Source organism: Pyxicephalus adspersus, chromosome 4 (assembly GCF_032062135.1).
Source record: "Pyxicephalus adspersus chromosome 4, UCB_Pads_2.0, whole genome shotgun sequence".
Lineage (NCBI taxonomy): Eukaryota > Metazoa > Chordata > Amphibia > Anura > Pyxicephalidae > Pyxicephalus > Pyxicephalus adspersus.
In genome coordinates this window covers 104,474,550-104,496,778 of record NC_092861.1, presented here as the reverse complement: position 1 = coordinate 104,496,778, position 22,229 = coordinate 104,474,550, and the positions used below count along the sequence as shown (strand labels likewise).

Here is a 22,229-nt window from a genome sequence, read left to right as displayed (position 1 = left end):
AGACTTAACAATAGCATGCAATTCCAAGCTGGAATATCTAAAGCTAGCAAAGTACGTTCTTGTATTAAAAGAGGAATGGACTGCAGAGATGGAGACATAATTCTGCCCCTGTAAAAGCATTGGTCAGACCTCATCTGGAACATGCAGTCCAGTTTTGGGCACCAGTTCACAAAAAGGACATTGTGAAATTGGAGAGAGTACAGAGAAGGGCACCTAAACTAATACAAGGAATGGAGGAGCTAATCTCTCCTCATAGCTCCTTCAACTATGAGGAGAGATTAGCTGAACTGAATCTATTCGCCCTTGAGAAGAGATGTTTAGGAGGGGATATGACCACCCTGTATAAAATATGAATTATTCACTTTGTGATCATTACAAAAAACAAGAGGGCACTCTTTGCGTCTGGAGGAAAAAAAGTTTAAGCTTCGGATAAGGAAGGGATTTCACTGTAAGGTCTGTGAAAATGTGGAATAGGCTCCCTCAAGAAGTAGTTTTAGCAACTACTTTAGGTTGCTTTAACAAAAAGCTGGATGCTTTTCTAGAAGCACAAAATATAACTAGGTATTAAAGCTTTAAAGTAATGATAACAGACTGTTAATCCAGGGAACATCCGATTGCCTCATGGAATCAGGAAGGAATTTTTACCCTTGTTGGTGCAAAATTTCCAGGGTTTTTTTGCCTTCCCCTGGATCATCATGTCATGAGTTTATTTCCCTGGGGGTTGAACTTTATGTCTTTTTTCAACCTGACTTACCATGTAACTATGTACCTACCACCAATTATAGAAGGCTCTGCATTTCCCCTTTGTACAGACTGCCCACTGCCATACCCTTTAAGCTCTTAGTAAAAAATACACTACCCAACATCTTTACAAATGTTCTCCTACATATACTGTCTTCAATAATACCTTCTACACTCCTCTCAAACATATTACTATATGAATTTTTTTCACTGTGAACAAATTTATCTAATATTTGTTTTTACTCACCTCTGCAGCAAGAATGGAGAGGCTTTCTGAATATTCCACTAGAGAGCAACCCAAGACTTAATCTTTTTTAGCAAATTAAATACAAAAAACAGAATACTGAATATATACATATTGTGGATGTACTGGGGGATTTGTGTAAACTGTCTGGTCTGTGCCCTTGTCAACATCTTATGTCCTCTTTCCCACACTTGTTTAGGGTGGGAGTGACCTGATAAGAAGAAAGTTATGGTTGCTATGCCTGATGGGTTATGAGAAAAAAAGCAGCTCCTAATATACAAAAAATAATTTTTGTATATTAAAAAATGAATTTAGTACTGACATTGACATTTTCTGGATATGCGTAGAAAAGCCAGATTTTCCCTGCCTGACTCTTCCCAATTAGATGATATGAAAATGAGGTAAACCAAGTCATTTGATCTTGCTGCTGAAACTGTTGCCTTTTCGGACCATTGTATGCATCCAATAAAGATAAGCACTAACTTTTAATTAAGTAGTGCCTGAGTGTTCTGTGTCAGTTGTGTCTTTAGCCCTTCCTGACACTTGCAGTCTCACAAATACCCCCACCTTTTTACAACATCCCTCCCCTTTAGCTTAATGTAAAGTTTGCTACAGTATAGGTTGCATAGCTGCAAAGATGCAAATGTCAATGCCATGATGGACAAAAAAAATCACCAACATGCAGACCAGCTGCATCCAGTATTGGCTGATTAACCAGAAATGCTAGTTACCATGTTGATCTGTATTAAAGAGAGCATCTCGTAAGTCTATTCTCCTACCTAACGGATACAACTGATTTTTAAAGCCCACAGATAGATTCTGTCCCACCTCTTTATTTGTTATTTAATACACTTTTAGGTTTATATATTCAGCCACATTTTAACCTCCTGTGTGACTCGGGGTAGAAAAAAGTTGCTGAAAGTGGTAACCCTGAGTCACACTCGGGGTAGCTAAAACTTCCTCCTTCATGATCACTGTCCTCGCGCTTCCTCCGGCTGGCATCCTCCGCATCCAATGGGTCACCGGAAGCTCCCTGGGACCTCAGTGCGTGTGGCCGTTGCGTTTGGGGAGTGGCGGGAATTTCAAATCTATTTGTATTGCATTCTTCCTCATGCCATGGAACCCTGGCTCAGGGGAGATGCTCGGTACTGCTCATTGCTGCCTAGAGTCAAACCTGCGGATGCTGTTGTGCGGGGGACTGAGTGGCTGGACACTTACCTTCTCTGGAACAGAGGGATGTTGTCAACTGGAAATGTGGGAGCCAGTGGGAAACACTTTTTGTCCACGATCCCCCCGCTGATTAAATTTTATGCCAATCATATTATGCTACCCTGTCTCATATTCCTTACTTTCTATGAACCACAGTATCTCTGTAACATCTTGCTATAGGAAGCTTTTATTGACACATGGGTGAGAATAATCAAATGTGGCTATTGTTCAAATTTTTTTAGGTGGTGCATGAGTTTCATAACAGTAAAATGAATAACTTAGGAAGGGGTAACCGCAGCACGAGCTCACCCCCAGTCTGAAAGCAGCCTGGTCAGTGGGCAAATATTTATTTGAGGCACCACAGCGCACAGGCCATTGGCAGTACCCTAATGCTCAATAGCATGGAAGTGGCTCTCGGGTGTCTCTAATAGGCAAAATCCATTGGGGGACCCTGGTCTTGAAATAGCCAATCACCACAATTTTTATTATTATATAACCCTTTGTTTTGTTTTTTTTTCCTATGTTTTTTAAAACACAAAGGCAAAGCAGCTCCCCTTCTGTCATTTCCTTTGCGGTGGTAAAAACTAAAAAGAGCAGCACAGAGCGTCCTGGGCTACTCACGTCATGAATCCCGGGAGGCTTGGGCTCCGAGAACAGGCATGCGGTGGGGGGACTTTTCTGTCATTGAAAGAAGAAAGATGGAGATCTCACATATGCGCAGTAATATCAGCATTTTTATTTTTTGACAAATACAGTGGTATACATCACGGATCTGTGCAAGAATTTTTTTTTTTACTTTAGTTACACTTTGATAAGAAAAGATCCATGATTCCTATTGAGATTTTTTTTTAGAGATGAGCGAATTTTTCAAAAATTCGATTCAGCCAGTTCGCCAAATTTTCCGAAAAGATTTACGAATTTATTCACGGTGAATCACGTTAAAAAACAGCTATTTCCAGGCTGCAGAGAGCCTTGATAGTGGTGTAGAACACTGTGCCTTGCAATAACAGGCATAGGGAGTCTGCTGTGGTAGTGAAATAATACTGTGAGTCAGTATGACATGCAGATGACAGGGGTCACTATTAGAATCCCTGCACACTTCACTTATTTGGGCAGTCACGGGCCAAAACTGACCAAACAGAGGTCCATGTTAGCTTCAAGAAGAAGCGCACTCCTTTAACACCTTCGTCAGCTGATTCCACATAGATGTCTACAGAACCTGTTCTATTAACTGCCTTTTACAAGTAGAGCCCCCCCCGACAGAGTGGAGAGGTTGACTGAGGTGGCAGCAGCAGCAGCAGCATCAGGCGGAGGCCACAGAGTGGCACAATGACATAGTGTGGAGGTGGCAGCAGAATCAGGAGGCCACAGAGTGGCACAATGACAGGGTCTGAAGTTGGCGGCAGCAGCAGCATCAAGCGGAGACCACGGAGTGGCACAATGACAGAGTCTGGAGGTGGCGGCAGCATCAGGAGGCTCACTATGAATACAGACCGTCAAAGTGGAGTCTCTTGATCCTTGAAACTTTTGGATTCGGAGCAGGAGGTGTCAGAAAATTTACCACAGGGATAACTGGCCACAGAGTGGCTCAGTGACAGAGTCTGGAGGTGGCCCCAGCATCAGGAGTTCCACTATGAATACAGACCGTGAAAGGGGGGCCTCTTGATCCTTGTAACTTTTGGAATCAGAGCAGGAGGTGTCAGAAAATTTACCACAGGGATAACTGGCCACAGAGTGGCACAATGACAGAGTCCTGAGTTGGCAGGATCAGGAGGCTACAGAGTGGCAAAAAGACAGAGTGTGGAGGTGGCGACAGCATCAGGAGACTACAAAGTGGCAAGGTGACATAGTGTGGAGATGGCAGCAGCAGCATCAGGAGACCACAGAGCCGCAAGGTGACATAGTGTGGAGATGGCAGCAGCAGCATCAGGAGACCACAGAGTGGCAAGTGACATAGTGTGGAGATAGCAGCAGCAGCATCAGGAGACCACAAAGTGACCCGGGCAGTGACAACAAAGTGAGTGGGGCGGGGCGGTGGGTGGCAATACCACTACCCGCTGACAAAGGTGGTTGAAAGAAGGAGCACTTGGCATCTGATGTGTGGCATCAGGCGGGTGGCAGCCTCAGAGTATTAGCTGAGGCAGGTAGCCAGAAGAAAGCAGTCTCTTTTGTCAAGGTTTTGGTCAGGCGGCATGGATTATCTAATCAGATGCATCAGGCATTGGTGGGTGGAAATCCTGGTAGATCCACGCCTGATTCATCTTGACAAAGGTCAGTCTCTCCAAATTTTGGGTGGACAGGCGAGTTCTTTCTGGGGTAACTATGGCCCCCGCCGCACTAAACACCCACTCTGATGCCACACTACTGGCCGGGCAGGACAGCTTTTCCAGGGCAAACTCGGCCAGTTGCGGCCACAAATCCAGTTTGGCTGCCCAGTAGTCCAGCAGATCTGACGGCTGGCAGGGTGCACTCCAAGTATGCCACCACCTGCTGGTTCAGGTTCTGCTCTATGTCTAGCTGCTGGTACCGTGTTTCCCCGAAAATAAGACACTGTCTTATATTTTTTTGGGCTTCCAAAAACACACTAGGTCTTATTTTCAGGGTAGGTCTTATATACTTTTTTTAATGAAAAAAAACACCATATTCCCAAATTCCCCTTACAAATTCCCCTTCTGATCACTCTGTGCTTTTTTTCCACTGTTCGGCAGTTAGGACATGGAACAGCAGGTGGCGCTGTGCCGGTTTCTTTCGCTCTGCTTTACAAACAGGAAAAGACACGATGCTGGCAGAGGAGAGAAGAGAGACACGCTGCAGCCAGAGACACACGCAGGATCGCGTATCAGGTGAGTATATTATTTTAATTTTTTTTTTTAACACATTTTTAAGGGCTCACTAGAACAAGCCTGGTTACATGCACTTCAGCTTCTGACAGGCGAAGTGCATGTAATATCACTCCGCCTGTGACAGGAGCCGGAACTACAAGGAAAGCATCGGCTTGTGCGGCTGTGTGTTAGCCCGCTGTGTGTACGCCCGCTGTCTCCCGCTGGGTGAGTACTGTTTTAATTTATGTTTGCTTTTACTTTTTTATTTTTTTTTAATTTTTTTACTAGGTCTTATTTTCGGGGTAGGTCTTATATTAGGGCAGGTTGGGGGAAAAGTGCTAGGTCTTATTTTCGGGGTAGGTCTTACTTTCGGGGAAACACGGTAAGTAGTTTCTTCACTATTCACTATACGACTGACTACATAGGATGTCTCTGTAGTAGTTCAGTTTGTCCTCCCTCTCAGCGGGTGTAAAAAAGGCCCCCATTTTGGACCGGTAGCAAGGGTCCAACAAGGGTCCGCAGGGCGCATGGCTCAGCCTTCTTTGACGCAGTGCCAACACAATGTTCTTCCCGTTGTTGGTCACCATGGTTCCGATTTTGAGTTGTCGCGGAGAAAGCCATGATTCGATTTCTTGATGAATCACATGGAGCAGTTCCTCCCCTGTGTGACTCTGTTCGCCCAGGCAAACCAGGTGCAGAACAGCGTGACACCGCCGTGCCCTGCCCAAGTGGTATGCTGGAGAGGCACTGTGAATTGTCCCTGCAGTGGAGGGTGGGGACACGGTGGAGGATGAGGAGGCAGAGGCGGACGTTGTTGCAGGACCAGCGGCGTGAGAACGTGGAGGCGGAAGCGATGTCACCTGGCAAAGTTGCTGGTGTGGCTGTGCAGGAATCACATTCAACCAGTGGGTCGTAAAGGACATGTACTGTCCCTGACCGTAGTTACAGCTCCACATGTTGGCGCTGCCGTGCACTTTGGCAGACACCGACAGGCCCACCTTCTGTTCTACATATTTGTGTAGGGCTAGTACTACCTTTTTCGCAAAGAAATGACGGCTTGGGACTCTCCACCTCGGCTGGACACAAGCCATCAGTTCTCTGAAAGGTGCAGAATCCACCACTTGAAAAAGGAGGAACTGCAGCACCAGCAACTTGGACAGGAGCACATTCAGCTTCTGTGCCATTAGATGATTGCACGTATACTGTTGTCTCTTGGCAATCACATCGGTGATCGATTGCTGACGGATTGACTGACAAGGAGTAGGAGGAGGAGGAGCAGGACCATCTGGACCAGCAGAAGATGGAAATGACATACAGCTCCCTTCGGCTGAGGTGCTGGAGCCTTGACTGCCTGAAAGCCGGTGCATGCCACTGGGTGGTGCAGTGGTTGCTGCGGCAGGCTGGACCACTACATCGGAGCCACGGTTCTCCCAGGTCACTTTATGGTGACGCTGCATATGTTGACGCAGGGCTGTGGTGCCAACATTGGCACCCTGGCCACGCTTCACCTTCTGCCCACATATTCTACATATGGCCATGTTAACCTTCTCCGGCAGCCTAACAAAAAACTGCCACACCTCCGAGTAGGTGATTTTCCCCCAACACTCCACACTGACTGACTGCTACCGTCGCTGCCTCTGTGAACCCCTGCACCACTACTTCCCTACTTCCTGGGCAGGTAGCAGGTGGTATACCCCGGGCACGTTTGGCTCCGGACCTCCCACTGCTGCCACCCTGCTGACTACCAGCCATGCTACCACCTTGCTGGCTAAGCCGCTGCCTCATGGGCAAGCTGCCAACCTCTTCTTCTGATAATTATGAAGCTCCTTCATCACTCGGCTCCCAAGTGCGATCGGCTTCATCATCATCGAGTAGTATATGCACGTCACTGATGTCTTCCTCAACGGTCTCTGGGTCTGGAGCCTGACCGCTCGCAACGCCACCTACCGCGCTACTCTCCTCATCAATACTTGCCTGCCTAGCGGAGGAAGTGGCTGATGTCTCCTCCAGATCTTGGCTGGGCAGTAGCTGCTGACTGTCCTCTACTAGCTCATCCTCGCTGTATAGTGGAGCTAAGCACACAGCATACAATACTTCTGTGGTTGAGGGAAGGACAGAGGCAGGTTGAGGACAGGTGAGGGCACAGGGCCTGCTACCGGGCCATGCCAACTAAGGGTTGTGTCTGACGAACCCACCGACTGTTGGCTGGGGGTGTCTGATGTCACTTGGGATTAGACACGTCACCTGGTCAAGACACAACCACTAGATGACACCGAGAGCTCAGGCCTCTCGCTGCGACTCCTGCTGACACGCCCCCTTACTCTGCTGCGACCTCTGCCTGCGCCTGAAACATTTAGGCCTCTGCCACTCCTCTGTGCATGGCCTGCCACTTCTCTGTCTGACATACTTTTACTTGAACTAAATAAATTAAAAGCAAATTAAAACACACCTAAAAGCAACAAATATATTTTTATTTTTGTACAGAAATAGGCCACTAAACGCTTTTACCACAAATAACTGCAACAGTGAAGTGCGTATATATTTTTCTTTTTGTAGTCAAATACGTCACTAAACGCTTTCACCTCAAATAACTGCAACAGTGAAGTGTGTATATATTTTTCTTTTTGTACAGAAATAGGCCACTAAACTCTTTCACCACAAATAACTGCAACAGTGAAGTGTGTATATATTTTTCTTTTTGTACTGAAATAGGCCACTAAACGCTTTCACCACAAATAACTGCAACAGTGAAGTGTGTATATATTTTTCTTTTTGTACAGAAATAGGCCACTAAACTCTTTCACCACAAATAACTGCAACAGTGAACTGCGTATATTTTTCTATATATATAAATTGCTGGAATGACAGAGCTGTATACTGACTATCTGGATCCCCAAATAATTTTTCCCTGCACTTGTAAATCGCTTTTCTAGCACTGTCCCTAGCGCCTTCTGACGTCTCTCCCTGCACTGAGATGCTGTGAAATGATTCCTCCCTATCCTTTCCCTGAACTTATAAATCGATTTTTGAGTTTTTTTTCTCACAATTAGGTTTTTGCTATCACTCTCCCAGGCGCATGCACACGTCTCTCCCTGCACTCAGAACGCTGTAAAATGTCCTAATCCAAGATGGCTGAGGCTATTTATAGGGCTGTGACGTCACAGGGCTGGCTGGCTGCTGATTGGCTGCATGCATGGCATTATGGGTCATCCCGCCTTCCCAGAGTTCCTTGCCCCATGTCCTCACATGTGTAGCCACCATTTTAGAGAAAATTGTGATTCGTTACCACGAATCGCGAGAAAATTCGGATTCGTTGCAAATCAAATTTTTCCTGAAATTCGGATTGAATTTCACTTCGTCAGGTTTGATTTGCTCATCTCTAGATTTTATGCTTGAGACCCGTATCTGGCAACTTTTTATTTTCAGGGGCTGAAATTAATTTAAGTCTCTGGGTCCCCTGAAAATTTCACGTTTGTACAACAATCTGTGTGGGAGATAAGGTTCATTTATTGGGGTATTGACAGCAGCAACAGACACAAACACAGATCTCATGCTGCTGCAGCTGCTGTGTGGGGGTGGTATTATTTCAAAGTACAAGGTGGGCGAGGAGCAGCCACAGCTTATCTCCGAGGTCTATAGAAGACGCCCACTCTCGGGAAGCTCACACTGAAGCAAAATCCCATTGAAAAAGATAAGAGATGCGCGCGCAGACAGAGCATAAACATCTGATTGTGACATCATTGTACACGCCCAATCAGCTGGTAGTATGCATTCCTAAAGTAGGATTATCTCATAGGACACCCACTATCTAGGAGAGGCTGCTGCTGCAGACCTCTCCCTGTCTGTACAAATCGGCTGCGTACAACGCGCTGGAAACAGGTATTTACTCTCCCTAAAGGGAGCTACTTGTTTTTATACCTTTTTCACTTCATATATAGATAATGTTTTTTATAGCTAAATTTGTATATATCTACCCTCTATACATTTAGGCATACATTTTTCTGGGACAAATCCTTCTCAATATAACTAGGGTGAAATCTACTAACTTACACGCTTACTTCCCATACTTAGATTATGTGAGTTTGATATATATGTTGGATATTAGTCGTACTTTTTGTGGAAGTTGATCTATGTTTAAGTTACCAAAGTAACCTTATTGTCACCATAATTTTATCATTTGCTAAAACCAACTCTAGGAAACTATTGTTCTATTAGTCATCCCTAAAAAGTTGTTACACCATAAAGTTGCTATCCTACAATTTAGCAATCACTTTAATACTAACGATGATCTAACAATGTATACTAATATGTCAGTATTGACTGTTTGGTAATTACTAACATGTACATATTTACTGTTTTCTGTGCCTAATATTTTTTTGCTCATGTGCGACTACCCCTAAGAAGCCTAAGATGGGTGAAAAGAGTCAGAAATAACGGTTGCACACTTGCAATTTGGTGATTTTCTTTCATGGTTACTGTACCTATAGGGTTTTGCTATTAACCCATATATTGCCTGTCACAGTTATTTGTACATCTTGTCTAGTGCCAATTTAATTGGCCTAAGCCAAATAGCTACAATATTGAATGATTCTTAATAACCTTATACACTGTTTGAATTTGTATTGTAATCTGAGAATTTATCAATAATTCAATACTTTGCTTGCCAAAAAAAATTCAGTCTGTTCTATTTTTTTTACTTATAGTCAGGGTTGGCATTCACCCGACCAAGGATATATAATATACATTGAATATATTGGCATTTACAAGGACTAAAACTACAACACCCTTGTGACTCCTAATCTTACATTCAACAGTAACCCAAAATCATCTTCAGGAAATCCAGCACCCTAAGGAATAAAATAGTTCAACAAAATATTACCAGGGGTGTAATAGGGTAGACCCATGCACCAAGTGTGGGACACTGAAATGTGGCCAATGCCCACACTACTCTTGGATCAATGATAATCCTTTTGAAAAAAATATGAATGGACACACACATTTGGCCTAATTTATTAAGGCTTTCTAAGGCTGGAGAGGATACACTTTCATCAGTGAAGCTGGGTGATCAAGCAAACCTTAAATGGATTTTTTAAAAGTTATTTGTGACTTGCTAGCAAATGTTTTGAATCCGTGACCAGATCCATTTCAGGCTTGCTGGATCACCCAGCTTCATAGATGAAAGTGAATTTCCTTGGAGAGCTTTAATAAATCAAGTGCATTATCTCATGTTTTTTGACTGTGCTTTAATTTAAAATGCCCAACAGACTAGTATAATTTTATGAATTTACCTTGATGAATGATGAAGAAAAGAACTAAAGCAAACATTCTACTACATTCTAGTACACGTAAACATATGATTAGCTTATTGATTGTACTAAACAATTTTAAGACTTACCAGGTTTTGGACTTCTTCATTCAAAACATAAATATCTTTTTTAGCACAATAGTCCGTCCTAATATCAGCATCTTCCTTAATATTGCCACAATTTTTGTTTTCTTGTTTTGGGAAATGTTTACTTTCAAGATTAATGTCTGTACTTGATTTTGCAACTTTCGTCGGCAGGTCCATTTTAAAGCAAATATTGGTGGAAGAACAGTATTCCTCAAAGCCATATAAATACCTATAAAAATGGAGGTAATGTGTCATTAAGCAAGGGCTACAGTAAAAGCTTAGTTGCATGGCTGTTATTTTCAACTAGCGATTTAATACTATTCATCAGTGAACAGGGGTAAGTATGCAAAGCAAGACTAATGATGGCTGGATGATTTCAATTTGGATTTCAGTTATTCTGATCTTATAACTCAGAATTTGAGTGATCTGAAAAAATTCTGATTTCAGGCACACAGAAAAATCATCCAATAACAGGTGGTTATGGCATTCCTGTCTTTATCTTCTATAGAGGGCTGATGCCAGTGCAATCCTCTATAAAATATGGTGCATAGCTATATATTGCTCAGGTTTTTGCTACTATGCTGGTCAGACATGGACAGAGCTTGGGGCAGTTAGGGGGACAGATAGAAGTTTTGAAAAAAAAAAGGGGGAGGCAGATAGTGCTTGCCATTTTCAGCTAATTAAAGACAGCGTTTCGAGCAAATAGGGATGGTTAAAAAAATATATTAAACTGTGCCGGACAGTGCCTGACAAGGTGCTACTTTTGGCTACTGTTAGTCTGAGACAAAACTTGGAAGCATTAGGGGCAGATATGATTTAACCAAATCACAATTTTTTAAATATACGCAGGCAATTCGTTTCCATTGTTGCAAATAAAATTTGCCCGTTTTTCTCAAAATTATAACTGTTGACCAAGTAAACTCACAGCAAGTATTTCCAGTTATACACAGGCAGTTCTTTTCCCATTGTTGATAATAACCTTCTCTTGTTTTCTTGAGCATTAACATGTTGACTCAGACAAATTTTGTAGTTTTAAAATGTCATCAACCGGTCAATATAAGAATGACAATGAAAGTAGACTTCAGAAGAGACCAGCCACTAGTGAAGGAATCCCCAACCCAAACTAAAATTTTTGGGTCTGGTTCCAGAATTTAACAAACAATGAGTAGCAGGAGGGAGAGCACTGACAATACTACTAAACAAACCACCAATAGCAGCAGACAGAAAAAGGCTAATTCATCATTTAAGTTACAGAAGGGAGGTGAACAGAGTGAATATGATACATTTATATCCTAAAGCAGGGTACCTCCGCTTCCACCCAACAAAAAATACTGTAGGTGAGTTGGAAGCCCTAATAAAATAAAAGTCTTCCTCAGTTCCTTGTGTAAACAAGGTAAAATGGCAGAGAGTGTAAAAAAGGAATAGTAATGCCACAGCCTTCAATGATCTATGACTCACAACATGATCCAGCAACAGTTGAACTACACAAAATCAGGGTTAACAAAGTACTAGGATCAGATGAATTACACTCATGTAAGAGCTCTGTTAATTAAAGCTTTTGTTTATATTTTACAGACTTTTTAATCACTGTCTTGGTACCCATTGATTGGGGTAAGGCCAATATGGTTACCCATTCTGGTAAACATGGTGCAAAGTCATTCTCAAGGAACTACAATATACTGTAAATAAATTGTAAATATACCTTCAATATTTGGAAAGATACTAGAGAGTATGATAAAGAACCACATAGAGGAGCATTTTCTTGAAAATAATATTAGTAATAGTTGATAAGGAAAAAAACACATTTATTTTTTTTTATGGAGAAGTAAACATTTGGACAATGGTGTGGCAAGTAGATATACTTGGAGTCTGCAGAAGCATTTGATGCAGTGCCTCACAGGTGGTTAATGTGTAGGTCACTTGTAAAAGGTTACAAATAGTTTTCTATTTTTTCTTCTTACTGTTTTATTATCCTAGGAATCTAGGAGAATATAGGAAAGTCTGAATCTATTTTATGATCTGTTCACCTCAATTATTGTTCAACTATTTCTGTGGCAAAAAAGTAGAATTTTTTATGTCACGGTAAGAAAAATGACAGGTGCATAATTGTATTTAAGTGTTGTGATGTCACTAAGTTATTGATAACAAATCAATTTGTTATCCCTCTAACATGAAACTCAGATGGACAAAACAGATCCTAGAAGGCACACTTGGACATTTCAAGGCACATTTGGACAAATGTTTCTTGGCCCAGTAATTCATGGGGTACAGACATATTGTGGCACTTCAGGACATGCCAAATAAATGATATTATTTGCCCAATCTGATTTCCTAACCATCTGGCATGGCTAGAAATAGCGGACCATCATGTCCAAGGGGCTGTAGTTAGTTTTACTCAGCTTGCTGCTACAGGTGCTGCTGAATCTGGGAGTGGTGGCTTTGACAAAGGGAGCTAAGGACCATTGCAGTGGAGAATAGAGCACTGCCTACTTAAGAGATGAGGCACTGGTTTGCAACTCACAATGTTTATTTATATTAGTGCAATTGTATCTCCCTTTCCTGTACATACAGGATACAAGAGGTTTCAACATATAGTTAAATGTTAAGCAAATTAGGACCCCTGTTTGCAGAAGGTTGGTGATGTCAGATGATTTTAGATAGGTAAACTTTGAAGTAATTACAAGACACAAGAAATGTTACAATTTTTCGGGGCTTTTCCACCAAATAAATGTAAAATGTTAGAAAAGATCAGGCAAAGTTCAAAATTTGTTGAATCGAGGCAAAATGCATTTTTAGGAATGCTGGCACCTTCTTATTAGCTTACTGAAAGAGTAATTCGGAATGCCTAGAGGGTTTATGTTGTAGATAAACAAAAAGGTCTATTGACTTTTCAAAGTCCTGTCCTATTATCCCTTAATTGAGGCAATGGGACCATAGTAAGAAAATAATTCTAGTTTTTTATTAGGCCTTGGAATAATGAAGTACAAGCTTTGCTGAAGGTAGGAAAGTGTGACCTACAATTCTAATACCAGTGGCAGTATGATACTAATAAGCGTATTTCACTACAGTTATTATTTTATAAATTACAACAATCCTATATACTGAAAAGACTGACATCACTGGATGACTTTTCACCTGCTCCTGCTTCACTTTGTACATCATAACTAACTTGTTATATTAGTTTAAATTAAACAAAAATCTGTTAGTACTAAGTATGCTTTTTAATTATATTTAGAAATGTGCTTTTATATATGAAATACAATCTTTGTTAAGAATAAATTCACCCACTCAATTTCACGTTTGGTCCATTTATAAATTATATATGATTCGTAAGTTGAACATTGGAAGTTATTAAAAAAATAAATATAAATTACACCCAAGTTTGTAACATATTTTCCCTATTATTTTTATCCTGCTCCTGTACAAAGCATGAGTCAAACTCCATGCAGTTCAGTTTTGGGCATTTCACAAAGATAATGTTGTGGAACTGGAGACAGTACAGGGAAGGGCCAATAAATTAATAGGAGGCATGGGTGAGCTCAGCTATGAAGAAAGAACTGAGGGGAACTGATTCTATTATTCCTTGAGAAACAACATTAAAGGGGGAATCTGATCATCCTACAGATATATAAAAATCTATGGTAATATATGGTCCATATAAAGCAGTGGTCCCCAACCTTTCTGACAGCAGGGCCTGGTAACACAGAATAAAATATGTACAGTTCACACTACTCTGCTATTCTCAGCAGCTCAGCCTCCTGTCGGCCCACTAGCTGAGAATAGCAGAGTAGTGTACTTCCCTGAAAAAGGCATCAACACCACCGTAAGAATCGATGGCTTTAGGTGTGTAGTACTGTTTTCTCAATATTTCATTTTTTTCCGACATTTTAGAGACCGATTTTAAGACCGACTACCCTGATGCATCCTCATGGGTAGTTTATATACTAAATACAATTGGGACATTTCAAGATAGTAGATTTATTATATTGAAAATATGGACCATATATTACCAGGTGTGCTGTCAGGTGGTAGAGCTGCTGGGAATGGATCTGTGCAAGTAAAGATGTCATTTTTTATTTTTATTTTAGCTCCACTTTAATGAGAAAAGATCCCTGATACTTGTTAGGTTTTTTGTTTGAGACCCTGTATCTGGCAACTTGTTATGTTCAGGGGGCTGAGATTAGGTTTAGTATCAGCTCCCAAGTTCCCCTGTGTACCCTGAAAATCACAGCAGCATGGACACATACTGCTGCTACTGTACTATTTCACAGTGCAAGGTGGGTGGGGAGCAGCACAGCTGACCTCACACTAAAGCCTGATCTCATAGACAAAGGTAGGGGAGAGCAGAAGTTTAATCTTTTTCCAATTCTGTAAAAATGGAATAGGTGGTAATTTTAACAATTGTATGGGATTTAAGGTTTTTTTTTTTTTTACATGCATGGAACAGATAAACACAGTAATCAATATCACAACTAACAAACTAGATGTCATCATCAGTAAGAACTGTTAGAACAGAGATAAAAATTTAGGGGATCCAACTATAGATTATAAAATATTTGTTGCTTATATGAAAAACTAATACTGCTCTGATTACTTTGCAGTGAAGGAAAACTTGATGTGCTGATTGCACTTACACAATGTGACCTATTACCTAGACACCATTTGAAACTCTACAGATAACATGATAGACAATAATAATAATACTAATAATATTAAAAATAATATTATTACCACTGCTGATGGAACACACAGATGGCAACCTACTGCTGACATACAGAAAAAGATAGTGTGTGTCAAAAGGTTGACCATGAGACACTACCAACCCATTAACTGTTTATGAATTTTTATACTTATTTGGATTTTTGAGTATATGTTATTGGACCTTTATGCTTGATGAAGGCATAAACCTTCCCTTAGGGTAATGACTTTGTATTTCGATAAATATTTATGTCCCTGTTTTTATTAGAATTTCTATGCTTTAACTGCAAAGCATTTGGTTTCCACTGTTGCAACATATTAAACCTATATTTAATTAGAATCTAATGTCTCATCTCTGATTGTCTGCTTAGTGACCCCCTAAAAGGAACCGAAAAATTACACGGAGCCAAGACTCGGATCCATTTTGGGAGTTCCCGAACAAGGAAACCTGAACCCCGAGGGGAAGGCAGAACCAGTGGCCATGGTAAGAACCATGGTAAGGTTTGTTTCTTACTAATAATTCTGCCTGTCACAGCTAATAGTGTTGGTTCCGTAGATTGCCGGATTGGGATTCAGGTCCGGATGAGACAGTGAGATAAATGTACCTTAAGCATATAACCTGATACCTGAAGTGTTTAATTTTGCTTCTAATTTCAATAGTGGCGATAGAAATAACCTATAAGACTGTTATACTTGGGTCTTGCCTGTTGCTGTAATAGAAGAAATAGTCAGATTTCTGTTGTATGTTTTGGTAAACGAGTGTGACTTCAGAAAGAGAGAGAGGTCAGCAACATATCTACCCGATTTAAAAGACTGCTTCTGATTGAGTCTTTTTGTGAAGTTTGGTGAGTTGTGTAAAAGACTAACTAAAAGACCAAGAACTGATTCCCTTTTGTAACAAGTCACTCCTGGTGGGATGGTTGTTCTCAGGTGAAACTACTGATTAGTTAAAAAAAAACTGAGTCAACGATATTAGCTTGGTCAGCTAATAAAAATTAGGTGAGGGTTGGATGAGCTAAATAGAAAATCACAAAAGACCAACTCAAAAGACTGAGATTAGAGGCAGGTGAAAATAATGAGCAATGGGACTTCACAACCTCATCCCCTAAGGGCACAAATAGTCTGCTCACAGAAATGACAAAGAGATATGATGATTGGTTGGGCAAGACAACCACAATAATAACATCATGAACTGTTAATGATCTGGAACCCATAACAAAGGACGGGTCATATAATTTGCCACTATGGTTGATGGTGTATAGTTAATTATCATGGCTGATTGCAGAGTACAAGCAAAGGAAGGAAATGTGTTACAAATATGGAAGTTTATCTACCTACAGATAAGAAAAGAGTGTTGGTTTAGATCAAGAGCCTGAGTAAGATTCCTGATTTGTGACAGGTCACTCCTATGGGTAACCAATATAGTAGTTTGAGAGAGAAGGGCATTTCAAAGTCCAAACTTATTAACTACCTTTGAGAAAATTTGTCAGAAATATGGTTATAGGGATAAAAAATGCAACCAAAAAGATTGTAAAACTAAACCATCTAAAAGATGGTATTACACTTTTTCCATAAACTGGGACATATAAGTCATTAACTTGGGTTAGTGTGTAGGGCGGATATTATGTCCCACTCAGAGATGTTATTTTTTGAAGAACTTTGGAATGTCTGGATATTTAAAAATATGCAAAAACAGTGCAGAAGAAATTAGCCTGTGTAGATGTTACTTACACGTGTAACTAATCATCCCTCTGAGGATGAGATTGTGGAGGCAATGGAGGTTTTAACAGAGTGTTTGCAAAATTGTATGATTGTGATGTAAATGATAAACACATAAATATGAAGTGAATGGGATCCTTGTATTAGTTGTATACCCTTTGTGTGTAAGCTGTGCCTTATTGATCCTGATCTTATTGGAGTGTTATTTTCAAGACATTACCTCGTTCCTGTGTGATAGACAAAAGAAAAAAATCCTAAAGTGTGTTAGGTTGTGTTAGTGTATTGTTGTAGTGTAGTTTAAGTATCTGTGAGATATTGGAGAGACCGTCATAGTGTAGAGAAGTCTGATTTGTCTGTGTGACAGTGAGGCTTCCCTCAAGGCTAAAGCCTGTCCGAAGCTGACTGAAGTTTGGATGCCTATGTGACTGGTAGCTATCAGATACAAGAGGAATCAATTGAAAAAGTCCTGTATCTGCTGGAATAAGTTCAGGGAATCCTTTACAGAGAGATTAGCTAATGAGTATTACAGAATATTAGTGTTCTGTATGAAGGAAATATAAGTAAATGTTATTGAGATTGAACATGCTTTAAAACCCTACATTTTTTTTTTCTTGAGTTTTGTATGAAAACTTTAGAAGTGAAGATAAAGTACATTTTTTTAGGTTTAATAAATTAAAAGGTATGTGAAATGAGAACACTGGAGAGGTGATAAAATAGAGAATGGTAATGGAAGTTTCAATAGTTCTAAAATAAAGCCAGGGACATTAAACTCTGCTTCAATTAAAGAGTCCCAGGTAAATTTAGAGTCTCCTGAAGTTAAGGCAAGACCTGCCCCTCCTTCTAATTCCTCTTTAGTTGTTTAATAAGCTCTGCAGTTAGATATAAAGGTAGTTCCTGGATTACATATGAGATAGGGACTGTAGGTTTGTTCTTAAGTTGAATTTGTATGTAAGTCAGAACAGGTACATTATTTTAATAAATGCAATTAGGACAGATATTTGTCTCAACATATTATTAGACAGCATGGTGTCAGGTACTGTATTAAACCCTCACTGTAAGTTAATCACAAACAAAGCAAAAAAAAAAACAAAAAAACTTTATGGAGCCTAGACATTTATTAACTTCTGGAGCAAGCTTTGATATACAAAAGAAACAACTGCAGAGTTTGTCTTGGTCATTAAAGATTTAAAAGATGTTACAGGTAAGCTCTGCTCTTATGATCACCCACAACCTCAGCTGTGTTTAGAAAAAGATTTCTTCTGCAAGGTATGCAAATCTCCCCCTCCCCTCCTGCAGCCTCTGCCCCTGCACACAAGCAAGCAGGGAATCCCCCGTTCATATCTAGGAGTTGTCGGTATGTTGGATGTCCTTAACCCAAGGGACTACCTGTATCAGCTATTGCCTGTCCCCTTTCAGGGAACTGAGGCTGAGGTGTCATTTCAGGGACTCAAACAAAGTCTAAGTATTGATGTGTGTGTGAAAAATGACACTGCTAATCAAGTAGTGATACAGAAGACCAAAGTTGAACCAGATATGACACATGTAAGTGTGCTCTCAGATACTGTTATCAGGGGATCACTCATCTGTGTCAGAGCTGTAGCTGCACTTTGGTTGCAGATGATTGCTCCATTGGGATTGGACAGACATCCTACAGTGTATTATGGTCCAGCAAAACCTGGAGAGTGTGAAAACTAAGTACCTGCTCTTATCCAGAAATGTATTTACTAGTGGAGAATGATGTGAATCATACCCCCTGCACCTTATTGTGTTCAGCCACAGGAAAGAAGAGATAGTTCAAGACTTTTGCTGGAACCCTTCTCACAATCAAAACAGGAACAAGTGTATATATTTTTTATGTAATATAGTTTTTTTATGAGGTGGCTGTTGTCAAGGTACAACAAGAAATACAAAGCTGGAAAAATAAAATGCACAACATAAGCCATGTTTACCCTCTACATGCATTCCTATGTTGACTGGGATAGCTCATGGCTAAGGACATATTAGAAGAGCAGTTGAGTACAAAAATGACAGTGTGGAGGAAGAAAAGGCCATAGTAGACTTTGTTAAGAAATAGTGGACTACAAAGGATCTAAGGAAAGCAGCAGAGAAACTTTGCTTATAGGACAAATGCAAAAAAGTACCCACCAAACATGTTCCACAACCTTTATACCTATTTTAGTGCCTTCAGACTAAATTGGTAGATGTGTATTAACTAGTTTGTGTAAATATGTTTGTAAGCAAAAAGTTAGTAGTGAAGGTAGTAGTGAAGCTGCCAAAGCATCAGGAAAAAGGTTTTACTAAATTTTTGTGTAGGTATGAAGCTTTAGAAATATAGTTATAGTATACATATAGTTAGACAGAGTGACCCATTTCACAGGTCAGATGATATAGAAAATACATCAGATTAATAATAAAACAATTATTTTTTGTTATATAATATGTATGTATATATATATATATATATATATATATATATATATATATATATATATATATATATATTGTATCACACTGAGTTTAGTTAAAGCAGAAAGACATAATGGGGTGACATAATAATTAGAGATAAGCGAATTTCAATTCGGCCAGTTCACCAAATTTTCCGAAAATATGCGCTTCGATCCAAATTTATTTGTTAAAAAACGACTATTTCCGGGCTGCTGAGAGCCTTGATAGTGGTGTAGAACACTGTGCCTTGCAGTAACACGCATACGGAGTCTGCTGTGGTAGTGACATAATACTGTGAGTCAGTATGACATGCAGATTGACAGGTGTCGCTATTGGATTCACAGCACACTTCACTTATTTGGGCAGTCACGGGGCCAAAACTGACCAAATAACTAAAGTATGAACTCAGCCTTACAGGTCCTTTTACTCCTTTTATACCCTCGTCAGCTGATTCCACATAGATGTCTACTGAACCTGCTCTATTAACCACTTATACAAGTAGAGCCCCCCCGACAGAGTGGAGAGGGTGACTGAGGTGGCGCCAGCAGCAGCATCAGGCGGAGGCCACAGAGTGGCACAATGACCGAGTGTGGCGGTGGCAGCAGCATAAGGAAGCCACAGAGTGACACAATGACAGAGTGTGGAGTTGGTGAAAGCATCAGGAGGCTACAGAGTGGCACTATGACAGAGTCTGGAGTTAGCGACAGCATCAGGAGGCCACAGAGTTGTACAATGACATACTGTGGAGGTGGCGGCAGCATCAGGAGACCACAGAGTGGCAAGTTGACATAGTGTGGAGATGGCAGCAGCAGCATCAGGAGACCACAGAGTGGCAAGTGACATAGTGTGGAGATGGCAGCAGCAGCATCAGGAGACCACAGAGTGGCAAGGTGACATAGTGTGGAGATGGCAGCAGCAGCATCAGGAGACCACAAAGTGACCAAGTGACAGAGTGGGGCAGTGGGTGGCAATACCAGTACCCACTGATGAAGGTGGGTGAAAGAAGGAGCACTTGGCATCTGATGTGTGGCATCAGGCGGGTGGCAGCATCAGAGTAGTAGCTGAGGCAGGTAGCCAGGAGAAACCGGTCCCTTTTGTCAAGGTTGGGACCATGGATCATCTAATCAGATGCATCAGACATTGGTGGGTAGAAATCCTGGCTGATCCACGCCTGATTTATCTTGACAAAGGTCAGTCTCTCCACATTTTGGGTGGACAGGTGAGTTCTTCTTGGGGTAACTATGGCCCCCGCTGCACTAAACACCCGCTCTGATGCCACACTACTGGGCGGGCAGGACAGCTTTTCTAGGGCAAACTCGGCCATTTGCGGCCACAAATCCAGTTTGGCTGCTCAGTAGTCCAGTGGATCTTCAATGACGGCTGGCAGGGTGCACTCCAAGTATGCCACCACCTGCTGGTTCAGGTTCTGCTCTATGTCTAGCTGCTGGTAAGTAGTTTCTTCACTATTCACTATACGACTCTAGACTGAGGCTGCTGCTGATGGAGCTGGTACTGCTCCTGCCGCCCCACCCCTCCCCAGCAGCCATGGCAGTGGAATGTGAGTGCAGAGGGCCCAGACCTGCGAGAGGATAGACAATGGCACAGATAGGCAGCAGCCAACTGACTACATAGGATGTCTCTATAGTAGTTCAGTTTGTCCTCCCTCTCAGCGGGTGTAAAAAAGGCCCGCATTTTGGACCGGTAGCAAGGGTCCAACAAGGTGGGGAGCCAGAAGTCATCCCTCTGCCGAATGGTGACAATTCGGCTGTCACTGCGCAAGCAAGTGAGCATGCAGCGGGCCATTTCTGCAAGTGACTCAGAGGGACTCCCTGCTTCCATCTCCACTGCATACTGCCACGGTGTGTCTGGGTCCTCTACCTCGTCTTCTTCATCTCCCTCTTGCTCCTCTGGCTGCTCCTGCTCCTCTTCTCCTGTCACCTGAGTAGAAAAACCACCCATTTTGCTATAGCCAACATTAGCACCCTGGCCACGCTTCACCTTCTGCCCACATATTCTACATATGGCCATGTTAACCGCCTCTGGCGGCCTAACTAAAAACTGCTACACCGCTGAGTAGGTGATTTTCCCCCCAACACTCAACACTGACTGACTGCTACTGCTGCTGCCTCTGTGAACCCCTGCACCACTACTTCCCGGGCAGGTAGGCTGCTGCGAAGCAGGTGGTCTACCCCGGGCACATTTGGCTCCCGACCTCCCACTGCTGCCACTCTGCTGACTACCAGCCATGCTACCACCTTGCTGGCTCAGCTGCTGCCTCACGGGCAAGCTGCCACCCTCTTCTCCTGATGATGATGAAGCCCCTTCTTCACCCGGCTCCCAAGTGCGATCGGCTTCATCATCATCGAGTAGTGTATGCATGTCACTGATGTCCTCCTCAACGGTCTCTGGGTCAGGAGCCTGAACGCTCGCAACACCACCTCCCACGCCACTCTCCTCATCAATACTTGCCTGCCTAGTGGAGGAAGTGGCAGATGTCTCCTCCAGATCTTGGCTGGGCAGTAGTTGCTGACTGTCCTCTACTAGCTCGTCCTCGCTGTATAGTCGAGCTGGGCCCACAGCATACAATACTTCTGTGGGTGAGGGAACAGCAAAGGACAGAGGCAGGTTGAGGACAGGTTAGGGCACAGGACCTGCTCCTGGGCCATGCCAACTAAGGGTTGTGTCTGACAAACCCACCAACTGTTGGCTGGGGGTGTCTGATGTCACTTGGGATGAAGTGGATGACCAAGTTAACCAATCAAGAATCGCTCGGTTGCTGGTCAAGACACGACCGCTAGATGACACCGGGAGCTCAGGCCTCTCGTTGCGCTTTCACCACAAGTAACTGCAACAGCGAAATGCATATATATTTTTCTTTTTGTACTAAAAATAAGTCTCTAAACACTTTCACCACAAATAACTGCAACAGTGAAGTGCGTATATATTTTTCTTTTTGTAC

At 41.9% G+C, this 22,229-nt stretch overlaps 1 protein-coding gene across 5 annotated transcripts in view; it reads right to left on the bottom strand.

The window, feature by feature from the left end:
- The window catches only part of ARID4B (AT-rich interaction domain 4B), a 420,630-nt gene that overhangs the window by 124,010 nt on the left and 274,391 nt on the right, over positions 1-22,229 (bottom strand). For all 5 annotated transcript variants that reach the window (XM_072409207.1, XM_072409204.1, XM_072409206.1 and 2 more), the window contains one exon: positions 10,412-10,637. In XM_072409207.1, the coding sequence (XP_072265308.1) occupies positions 10,412-10,637 (226 nt within the window). The remainder of the gene's footprint in view (positions 1-10,411; positions 10,638-22,229) is intronic.